The 12158-nt window shown below is 32.2% G+C and overlaps 1 protein-coding gene across 32 annotated transcripts in view; it reads right to left on the bottom strand.

Annotated features, from left to right (window-relative positions):
• Nucleotides 1-12158, bottom strand: part of trol (terribly reduced optic lobes) — a 141726-nt gene that overhangs the window by 83749 nt on the left and 45819 nt on the right. For 27 of the 32 annotated variants that reach the window (XM_081977377.1, XM_081977375.1, XM_081977387.1 and 24 more), the window contains exons 2-13: nucleotides 3772-3940; nucleotides 3566-3711; nucleotides 3468-3491; nucleotides 2992-3042; nucleotides 2678-2725; nucleotides 2562-2609; nucleotides 2450-2491; nucleotides 1468-1496; nucleotides 1280-1389; nucleotides 908-1070; nucleotides 339-508; nucleotides 37-195 (exon numbers count right to left, since the gene is read on the bottom strand). In XM_081977377.1, the coding sequence (XP_081833503.1) occupies nucleotides 37-195; nucleotides 339-508; nucleotides 908-1070; nucleotides 1280-1389; nucleotides 1468-1496; nucleotides 2450-2491; nucleotides 2562-2609; nucleotides 2678-2725; nucleotides 2992-3042; nucleotides 3468-3491; nucleotides 3566-3711; nucleotides 3772-3940 (1159 nt within the window). The remainder of the gene's footprint in view (nucleotides 1-36; nucleotides 196-338; nucleotides 509-907; nucleotides 1071-1279; nucleotides 1390-1467; nucleotides 1497-2449; nucleotides 2492-2561; nucleotides 2610-2677; nucleotides 2726-2991; nucleotides 3043-3467; nucleotides 3492-3565; nucleotides 3712-3771; nucleotides 3941-12158) is intronic. The other 5 variants (XM_081977376.1, XM_081977382.1, XM_081977383.1 and 2 more) reach the window with 5 other exon arrangements.

Raw genomic sequence — 12158 nt, 5'->3', positions numbered from 1 at the left:
TTTTGGGCACAAACCAAAAAAAAAAGCAAGACCTACCTGGGGTGGTGGAAGGTGTAGTAGTTACTTCCGGCTTAGGACAGCCTATTTCGTCGGAATTATCATTACAATCCATTATTCCATTACAGCGAACATTTGCATCTACGCATTGACGGCTTTTGCATTGTAACTCATTTACTTCACAAGTAGGTGTACCTACTGTGCGCAAATAAAATAAACTCAAAACCAAAACGAAAAATTAAAATACGGTATTTAGTGTCTAGCTGAGTTATATCATACCATAGGTTTGAAGTATTACGCCTGGAATATAATTATAACGGCCGATTAATAGATAAACTTACCGCCATAAGCCCTAAACGCAAATCGGTCAGGTTCTACAATGGCAGATCCCAGACGATTTGTGGTTTGAATTTCGTTTAAAATGGTTGATTCTGTGTATTCACTGTCACACATTCCTGTACATTGTAGGTCTACAGTTGCTAACACTTTGGCGTTATCAAATGGATGTTTTCTACAATTTAAAAAAATGCATTAATATGACTAAACATACTCGGGCTAAATAATGTTTCAATATAGTAAACAAAAAACATTCATTCAACATGAAAAATCGACAAGTGGATACTAAAAGTTGTATTAACACGTTCTTTGAGTAAAATTGTTTAATAATTTTAGCCTAAATGCCAAAAGTAAAAAAGGATGTGTTTTTAGTCACATTACAAATTAATAATAGGCTTTTATTCGGTTTGCCGTCTAATCGAATGTTGAACTCTTTTTTGTATATTAGTACTTTGAACAAGAATTTCTTTATTGAAATATTTTGCTTTGCATTATTTGATTCAAATCGATAAATGAGATTAATGGAACATGCTATATTTAACCCTTTATAAACTGTGATAAAAATGATACTTACTTTATACTAATAAAACTTGGAGTGTAGGATGCACGTCTTGGTCGTAATAGTTTTTCCAGACCAGATACAATTTTTTCTGCGAATTTCATAAATTCCTCACTGTTTCTATCTCCAAACTTGGCGTCATAAAATTCCGCAACGGACATAATGACCCTGTAGTATTCTAAAAAAATAATTAAGTTAGATCTACTTTCACATCAAGCTAAAAAAAAATTAGCATAAGTTAACATATATTATTATTAAAAAACATATTGTGGAATAAAGAATAAGGGTGAAATGTGCGTTAAAAAGCTCAGTTTAATCCCATGTTAACTTTGAGCTGCAATTTTCTAGAAAGTGTACTTTGTGTTTGAAAGTCTTACTAGTACTTACTAATAGGTAAGTTTTCTATATCATGGGACGGGTTGTTTTCGCCATCGCCGGAAGACTTTCCAGAACCAAAAGTATCATCATCATCCTCATCATCTTCATCATCATCCGGACTGAACAAAATTCAAAAAAAATTTGAATATTAACAGTTTTAACATTAATTAAAAAAAGTATATTTCTTACTAACTTACCCATCAGGATGAAAATTCATTGATTCTTCCTGCGAACAGAAATCATTTTAGTGACAAAGAACTAGAACAACAAATAAAGCAAACCCAACATGTCATAGTAATGCACTAGCCCTATCCCCTATTGATATACAATATTATCCGGTTTTAAAGCTGGAAGTTATAACTTTATCTTAAAAAAAGTATTATGGGCAAAGATTTTAGGATGTAATATTACAAAAAAAAATCAGTTTAAATCAAATAAATGTAAGTCGTTAAGATGTAATATAAAGTGTATATTACTACAACAATTAGTAAATTTAATGTCAAGAGTTTCAGAAGTGAACGGAAATTTTACAACAAGAACTAGAAAGACAATTTTAGAATTACTGTATTAATATAGATATAAACGCAAAGTGTTTTGTAGTCATTTATTAGTTTAATTAAGAAATTATTAAAAATTATAGATGAGTTTTACAAATTAGTTTTATCATAAATATTTAGTTTTTTAGTTATAAATCGAGCTTTAAATGCCTCATGTAGTGGCTAAATAGTGTTACTTAATTTTTTGGGTAGTTAGTTAGATATTTAGTCGAAAACAATAAAGAGGGTGGAAATAAGAATAAACAGGATGAGAATATTGGTTATGGCAAATTTGAATAATATTTACAACATTCTTGACCTATTAATCCTTAGGCCACCCTGTTAAATCACCAAATGATAGTAAATGTTATGTCATGCGCATTTCCTGTTACACCAACCCATCATTCTAAGAGCATGCCATAAGTTGAACAGGTTAAAAAATGAAAATTAGTATGTGTTCTCTGGAAAAATATAGTGTAATAACACTTTTGTGAATTTATGTAGGATGTAGATACATCAATGGTCCAAATGATCATTTGCAAAGATACTTAGAATTACCACAACCAATGACATAAATGGCATTTGGTGAGCGTAGAGCCACAATGTGAAGAGATAAATGAGCCCATTGATTTGTTAAACTTACATCACTACCTCGATGAATGGGCTCGAATCCATCTTCGTTTAACTAAAATTAGATTAAATTTGCTTATTGACCAATTTAACCAAAGACGAATATCATCACGTAAATGACTTACATCATCATTATAATCAATGTCGTCTTCATTATTATCCTCAACCTGCCCCTACAATTTTAGAATCGTGTAATTTAGATTGTGCTCAAAATACCAGCTTCCGTAAAATTTTAACTTACTTCATCTGGATTTAACGTATCATAAGTGTCGAGTTCTTGCCCAAGATCCTACAGAAAATTAGAACAAACTTTACTAGTGAGATGTTGCAAACATGATCACAAATCCGTATATTGATGATCAGTTCAACAGGTATGTAATTAAATAATGATTAATACCAAAAGTTTGTCACTGTTTGCTTTCCTTTTAATGCAGAAGAAAGATATAGTAACAGCAAATATTGAATAGTTAATCATAATAAGGACACAACAAGTATCTTTCAGACATTATGTCTAAAATTGTTCACATTGTGATACGTCCACAACATTGAACTTACTTTGATGACCACATCAGAGTTGTCATTGTACCCGTTAAGTTCCATTTCATCCTACAATTTTTGAATATTTAATAATAATACTTAGTTAAAAATACAAATTATTGCAAGTTTACAAAAAAGCTTATTTGCAACGTGGCTTTGTGTACAGGTATCACTTTCAATATGTACAATCTCTGAAAACGCAAAAAGTACAGGGTGGATTAAAAAATTTCTCCTCTAAGAAGTCTTATTTAAGCTCCCTTGCTTCTACGGTTTCAGAAAGTTCCACATTCAGGACATCTCAGAAAACAATATTAAAACAAAAAAAAACATTAGTCGTCTACCTTCTAAATAAACGCAAAATACCACAGAGTAAAAAAATTAAAAAGATTCAGTTAAAGAAAGATTGTTAATCAAAAAAGTTGAAACGCTGCAGTTAAATCAAAAACCATGTTACTGTCTAAGCAGTAAAGCATTTTATTTTCTTTAAAACTTACATAATCCGGGTCTTCCTCTACATCCTATAAATTTTAAAATATGTTTAACAGTTTTGATAACAGCACAGTAATAATATAATAAAGTGAACTATACTTACATCATAATCCACTTGCCGATGATTCCGATGAAGATCAGAATGATGTCCTTCACTTCTATGGTTTTTTCGATAAAAACTCTCATCTCTCTTTTGGTTTAAATGACTTTTGCTTTTAGGTTGTTTTTCTTCACTTGAAAATAGGTTTCCTAAAATAGGTTTAATTAAAATGGTGCAGAAATAAATAAAGGTAACAATACAGGACTTACCTATACTTCTTTTTATTCTATTCACAGTCCGCGTTAACCAATGTTCTTGGTCTTCTTCATCTAGTTGACTAGGAGGTAATTTACTATAGATATCTGACGACTCCCTTGGTATCCTCAGAGATTGGAAATTTGCTACATCTAAATTGTCGAAAACTAAGTCTTCGTCCTCCTGAAAAAATGAAGTTATGTTAATCAGCGTCAAAGTTTACACTAATTAAACTGAAATTAATCTAACAATAAAATCCAACTTTAAATGCAGTTCTCGTGTTCTGTAGATCATGATGTAATTTGTGCTCATAAAAAGGAGAAGAGTAGACTCAACTAATTAAATGTGAATTAAGTAGAAAACGATCCCCTAGTCAGTGGCGAAAATCGAGTAGGACGTTTAGAAGCCACCAGGAGATTTTAACCAGACCCTATAATAAACGTAATTTACAGTGGCGTAACGTTTATTGAAATTTGCCATAATTTAGTATTTAGTAATAATAAAAAATATTTGATAATATCAAACTTTGCTAGGAGAATTTAAAATACTTATTCAATAAAATTTTATCGGTATGAACTTCGATCTTATATAGGCAATAAAACTTATTTTTCGGCTTTTAACAGTGACGCACAGCAATTTAACAGTAACTTTAAGATAATTAATAACAATAAATTTTGCATGTGTTAAGGGAATGATTGAAACATTTCACAAATTTCTTCACCAAATTGCTGCTTTTGGTAAATTGTGCAGTATAGTGATTATTATATTATATTAATAATTAACTTAAGAGTACAAACAAAACAATAATTAAGTGTCGCGTTTAGTAACCACCCACTTAATCTAAGTAGTGACAGAACATGTCAGTACAAATTATTAACAGCAACTCGAGGATGTTAAAACTGATGCCAGATGTTAACATAGTGAAAGAAACCTTCAAAGCTCTTTATAGCTAATAATACGTTTACATACAGTGACGGTCCAAAAATAGATTAAACCAGCTTTTTTTTCTTTATTGAATTACTATTAGTATTTTAAAAACTAGTTTCGAGTTGCGACACATAAATCGTGTGCAAAAAAAGTCTAAATGAAATCTACCTGAGTTAAGTGTAAATTAATTATATTATTTAAATGTCGCGATTAAATCCCTTTAGTTGCAGCTTAATTGATTTTCTGAGAGGCTTAAAGACGATAACAATCTTTAAAAGCTCTTTTGTCAGCGTTCGTTAAATATGGCAGTTGATTAAATCAAATCATCTGTCACTTCAAGTGAGTATAAGAAGTGAATTTGGATCAGTTGCAGAAAGATTTATTATGTTATAAAATCAAAGAAAACCAGAAAGCTCAAAGTAGTTGCTAGCTGTTAATGTAACCAGTATAGATTTCTTCAAAACAAGGTTGTTGTAAGAAATTATATGAAGCATCACATCGGATAAACGTCCATTTGGATTTTTGAACATTGGAACTTGTGTGTTGTTTAAGGAGTCAAAGCTTTTCCATTAATAGCATTTATCATCTTCTGATGATGCTAAGTTTTTTGGCAAAAGCAATTCGGATCGATCATTTTTTCCATCTATTGTAAATCAAAAAATAGTCCTAAATCAAACAACAAAAAGTACGGCACTGTAAAAAAAAGCACGAAAGGATTTAACGTGACCACAAAGGCATCATCGAGAGTCGAGGCACGCGCCTACTATTCCCGAAGGGCTTTACGCCTCCGTCGACCAGCCAAAAGGACGTCGTCGTCGCTTTTCCCGGCACGCCGCGACGCCTAATTTCGGCGCCTATCGATGACGGACAAATTGTGAATTATGACGTCCGGATTTTTCGCTCCCCGCTTTTTTCCTGTTTACCGCAGTTATATGCCATTAATAATTGAACAGAGAAGTTTTTCCGCGTCGAAAACTTACTTTTAGAGTTGTGTACGCTGATGGAGGGTTATCCACAAAAAAGAGTTCTTTTTTTATCAGGTTATGAACACTATTAACATTTTAGTCTTGTAAGTCTCTAATAGTTAGTTAACAGTCCACTGAGACGGTGCCGAAAGTTCCAAATTAGAGACACCCAATCAACTAGCAGTCGTCGGTCTGCATGTAATCCAGAGAATGAAGACAGGACAAGACAAGCTAATCCAAACAAATTAGCAGACATTCAACAACATTAACCAGCAGCAACTTCGTATACTAGATAAGATGCATGTTTTCTGTCATAGAAAAATGTTACTACATTTCCTGCATCTTTTTACTTGTTTGTTTTTAGTTTTTTTATTTGTTGTTGTTTTCAAGACGTTTCACTTTTTATAGGTACCTTTTTCAAAAGACATTGTCTTCCTTAAACATTGATGAACCTTCTTTTATCTCGTTTTGTCGGAAGCAACTATTAAATGGAAATACATATAATACCTACTAGAGGAACAACATTTTTTTAATTTAGTGTCATATGACTCTATGTTACTTTTGTCTGCTTATAAAACTCTAATTCACACTTATTGAGAAGAACATAGTCAAGAGATTGAAACAATAAACACAATGGATTAAACAAGAAATATTTAACACTTTAATTATTCTACTGAATCACAATCTTCTTAATTTTCCGGAATAATTAAAGCTTTAAAGATTAACAATCAAAATTCTTTCCAAAAGTATGCTTTTCACATAAACTTAACCGGGACTCAACTAGCTTTTACATAACCGACCCTTAACCCTAAAGAGCCTCCTAAAAGCATTACAAACACACTTTCACGTATGCATCGAACACAACCAATAAAGAATGAATACGGATATCCACTTTCAAAATGTTAGCACAACATAAATCTCGAAAAAATCGCCTTTCTTTATTTGCGATTCCACGTAAGAACAATGTTGGGAAATCCAAGTGTCAGAAGGCGTTTAAAGATGGTGTTATAAGAAAGATGAAGAGGTTCGGTTTGCGGCTACGCCACATACATACGAACCGAAGTTAGTTTTTGAATATTTAGGACATGTGTTTCGATGATACAACCAACAATGAAACAAAATGGGAGAGAGTTTTTGCAGAAGGAATGATTATTTAGTAAGTAAAAAATAGTAAAAGTCATTTATCGTTTAATGTATCTTAGTTGAAATATATGTATAACTTATGATTTGGTTGCCCTTAGACTTGATAAATTTACCTTTTTCTCCACATGAGACTTAATAATGGTATCAATTCCACACCTCAGTAAATTCTAAATTCAAAATCACTGCTATTGGCCAATCAAGTCATACCTATTTCATTATTCACTCCACACAGCCAATTGGGCAACAGTAACAGAATATGTTATTAATAACAGCAACTAAACGATTATGTTGTTAATGAATAAATGATAAAAATGACTAAAGTTGTATAAGTTAGTAAAAAACAATTAACAGAGTAAAAGCCTTACCAAATCGCGCACACAAATATAAAATGATCAACGAATTAAAATTAAAATCCGTGAATTGAACCGTCGTACTGATGATTCAGATGTCGACTGATACAACATTGTACGCAAATTCAAATCCAAAAAACACAAAAACAAACAAAAAAACTAAAATGTTTAGATAATGTGGATGAGTGGAGATTAACGGTCTGATCTTATGTGAACAAATAAATATTGTTTGATGTTGTTAAATAATAAGTTCGGTTCGAAACTGAAGACTTCACACAATTGACAACAGAGCTTCGCTTTGCTTTAGTGATTGAACTTTGAACTCAATCTAAATAACACTCAAAACTCAAAAAACATTGAACCGTTCTTTAGATACTGCTTAAGCCCAGTTGTTCAGAAACGTCACTTTGACAGCAATGTATTCTATATGGCAAAGCAACTACTAGTCGCAGTTCAACTGAACCGGTCTTTGAACTGTGATTGCACAACAGAGCCTAATAGTTCTAATATACCAGAGTATATGTATAAGCCACAAAATGTATATGATTGGCTTGTATGTAATTGTCAAGAAACAGGCATACGAAAATGCAATAAACCATATAAATAATACCTTTTTTAAATAAATAATATTTATAAATATTGAGAAAAACCAGAAATATCACATCTTAACTATATTACATTGAAAGTGTCGAAATTAAGTTACTTTAAAAAAAGCAGTTAGGTGCTTCCTTTCACATTTTGCCTTGTAACTGATTGAGGAGGCCCCTAATAGCAAAAATACCTTAATACACTCTTGTAGAGGATGAAATTTTCTACAACTTTGCGTATTTACATTTATTTGTAGCTCTTCAACTACAGAGCTACGCTCAGTCGAAATAGATAGTTTAGTCAGATAGTATTTTTTAACGTCAAACAAAATCTTTAATGTCACGTCACTGTTTCAAATGCCAAAATATTATTTTAGAGGTCACGTGACCGTTTTTCAGTTTATATTGATATTTTTAAAAGTCGCACTTCTTGTAGGATTGAACGGACACGTGACTATTTTTAATCATAAAATTTAATTTTAAATGTTACGTGACTTTTTTAATGTCAAAACGGAAGCGTTAAGGCCGTGACTGTTTTAATGTTTTAAAAAGCAAAATCGTATTTGTAAAAAGTCACGTGACAGTTCTTAAGCTTAAACTGATATTTTTTCAAAAAATTCACATCGCTCTTAAGGTAAAAATGGTCACGTAACTATTTTTAATTATCAAATTTAATTTTAAAAGTTACGTGACTCTTTTAAGATTAAAATGTCATGTGACAGTTTTTAAGTTTAGACTGATATTTTTAACGCTCCTAAAACTCACGTGACTTTTAAGATTTTAAAAATGGAGTTTATAATGTATTAAGTATAAAATTCAGCTTCTGGCGGTGAATAAGAAATCCAGTACTACTTCTTGCGTATAAAGGCTATTATTCTCTTAGATGATTCCACAAATCTTCATCTTATAATAACCATCGTTACACGCTCGTTGAAAAATATACCAACGCTTTTCTTAAATTCATCAATTTCCACTGGGGTAATAAAATGTTCCGTATGCATTATATTTGTAAATAAATCTGAGATAGAATTTTTTTATAAAAGCTTCATCCAAACCAAGCAGAATCATCCAGAAATCCGGACGCGCCGCAATATTTCCATAAAAATGGCATGGCAAAAATGCATGACGCGATTATTATCCGGTATTTCCGGGTGTACGTTTGCCCTAGAAACGTGACCACTTACTTTTAAACATACACCCCTATGCTGGTTTATATTTTTAGTTTTCTAGTGCAACTTTCATACGTTCCTGCGGTATAAATTATTTAATTTTATTGCATGTAATCTCCTTGGATGAAAGCACTGCAAGACGTACACGACCAAAGGCCGCCGTCACTTTTTTGTTTTTTTTTTTCTTTGACGAAAACGAATGCGTTTCCTGTTTTCTCTATGAATTTTTGATAAAGCGCGCTAAATTAGCTTGGCTCATGTATCATTTGCGTTTGCATGAATATGAGCAAAATGTTCGATATTATAAGTTGGAAACGATCTCAAATCGATTGAAAAATTGCGACCAGATGGTTCACCACCGGTTTTAACAGTACTGTAACCATTTTTGTAATGACATCATATCGATGACGTTACCGGATCAGATGGCAAACTAGATTTGATACGGATGAGTACGTGTTTATCGGTTAACCGCCAAAAAAATTGTATCTTCTTAAAATGCTCCGCGTGCCGGAATATAAAAGAAGAGATGAGGGTCTAAAATAGCTGCAAAAGCCCCCTTGTTTAAAATTCGACGTTACCAGCTTGGTAAAGACCACACGTAGCTCGTCGGGTCGCTCGGAGACTTCCTAACTAAACTGTATCTATGATAGGGATTGACTTTGAGTTTCCTCGGAAAAGTTGCCTTTCGCCTCGCAAAATCTCCAACTAATTGCCCAGAAGCGGCTTAATGCGTCAGTTGCAACATAAGAAGAAGAGATACCGCTGATACGCAACCGGTGATCATTTTACATGTCGGATACTAATTAGACGGTTGTTGATAACCCAGTCTGGGCGTTAATGAGCTGCAAAATTACTTTTTACGTTTATTGAATCGGTAACTGATTATTTTTTTTGCAATAATTTATTGACTGAGAGTAACAATTATGCGTAAAGATGAAGTTGTTGAGTTTGCAGGTCCATGGCCGAATAGGGTGATTGAAATCTTTATTGAGCAAAAACAGGTTATAGTCAGTTAAAAAAAAAATCTTCCTTCAGAAATACAGAGTTCTGAAACTCAATTTTTGTCATTTGACTGTTTGTTGTAATAATAAAAAGATGTAGTTGCCATTTAAAAATTATTTCACTAATCCATAATAAAATCAATCTTAATTAACCCTCCGAGTGAGTTTTACGGGAGATTTTGTCCTTTAAAAACCGCCATTTTTACAGTTCAAATTTTGACTGCACTTTCCTCCAAACTGTAACGAATTTTTGGTATTTTTTTTTAGATTAGGATAGGAAATTTTATAAGGATTCCAAAAATGTGCTTAAAAATGTGATCCGGTCACTACACGTGGGATTTACAGGCAATTTTGTCGCAGAGTGTCCTTTAAACCGTCAATTTTACCGTCCTCCCGGATTGTATCGAATTTGTAGAACTTTTTTAGATTATTGGATAGTAAATTTAATGAGTATTCCAAAAATGTGTTTAGAAATGTGATCCGGTCACTACAAGTAGATTTTACATGCGATTTTGTTACAGACTGTAGTTTAAAACGTCATTTTACAGTTCACTTTTTGACTGCGATTTTCTCCCGTACTAAACCGAATTTTTAGTGTTTTTTTTTTGAGATCATTGGATAGGAAGTTTAATGAGGATTCCAAAAATGTGTTTAAAAAGGTGATCCGATTGCTACAAGTAGGTTTTACAACTGATTTTGGAGCAGATGTTCCTTAAAACTGTGTTTCTGGCAGTTGAAAATTTGACAGCCCCCTCTGACCGCCTTTTTTACTGTTTTGTTAGCTTATTTTATAGGAAATTTTATACGGATTTGAAAAATAAGAAATTAAATTTCTTTCTATTTTTTCAACCTATTTTTGGAGTTTTCTTACGAAAAAAATGAGGGGTTGCAGAACTTGGTACGAAAATTTTCTGAAGGAAAAAATCATTTGAAGAAAAACTGTTTTGAACCTAAAAACATAAATATTTCAAAAACGCCCTTAATTTTTTTATTGAAAAAAATTTTGAATTATTGGAGACATGGAATTATTTGTGTCATCTGACTCAAACAACATTTTGCTAAAAAAAAAAAAAATAATGAAATATTCTCCACTTGTCTAAGAAAAACCAAAGCTAACGTAAGTAGAAATCAATGAAATAACAAAATATAGGGGTTGACTGCTCAAGAAAATGCCATTTACAGGCATTCAGTGTAATACAGTATAAGTGAAGTATTAACTAGTTTAGAGGCTCCGTACAGACAACAGCGTGGTTAATATGTGAGATATAAAGTGCGTTGGCTGTTTAATGTTTTAGAAGGCTTGTCAGTAAGGTTAAGCTTATCGTTGAGCGCTCCTTGTCACAACCACTTATCACGATTATATTAATCTGCAACTTTTTCCATACAGACCAAAGGTAGTAACATGCTGAATGCACAGCAATAAATCTTGGTCGGGACGAGGTTTTATTAATAAACGAGGCAGTGAAAACAGTGAAGTTCGGCGACCTTATGCAGAACAGGTCTATTTATATAATATTTATGCAACCTGAAAGCCAAGGTCTGCGTCACTCAAATACCTGCATCTACTCTTGAAATTTAGGTCTGTCTCGAAATGCACTCTAATGTTTAGATTAGATTTAATGCTTGCTTAATTACTAAAAGACACTCGTGTATTCCTTTAATGAATATTTTAAGACCAGACTAAAATATGGAGACATTTATTTTTAGTGAAATATTCAGAATGTTTACAGGCCAAAACATGTTAGATTTACAATCTAGCAAAGCTATGGAACATATTTTACCAAATAGAAGTCATTCAACTACAAACCGTTTCTTCAGCTAGACTTGTTAAACTGACAATGAACGACATTAACGACTGATAAAAATCACCTCAATGTTTTTCAATTGATATCAATCTGTGTTTCTCATAAATGTCAAGAGTAAAAAATATGATAATTAACATTATAAAGGGCCGCTTAAATACCCCTAAATTGACCAGTTTTTTATGTAAAAGTATTCCTTTAGTTTCTAAGTGAAAATCGTTTAAATTACTTTTCTCTGACTGATTTATGTCATACTAATACCAAGAATGTATTATGTAATGTAAGATAATATATTCAGAAAGTCTTTCTATAATAATAAATGACACTACTTGATGAAGAATGCGGGAAATGTGCAAAATAACCATTTCATTTGAAAATTATGTCAGGTGCAAGTATTTGTTTTGCTGGCAAAACTTCAACTTGACTGGTATTAAGCTGAATGGGCGGTATTTTTTGG

The sequence above is a fragment of the Ips typographus genome, linkage group LG4 (genome assembly GCF_016097725.1).
Source record: "Ips typographus isolate SLU linkage group LG4, UJ_Ityp_2.0, whole genome shotgun sequence".
Lineage (NCBI taxonomy): Eukaryota > Metazoa > Arthropoda > Insecta > Coleoptera > Curculionidae > Ips > Ips typographus.
Note: the sequence above shows the minus strand (reverse complement) of the source record. Positions and strands in the feature narration are given on the sequence as shown.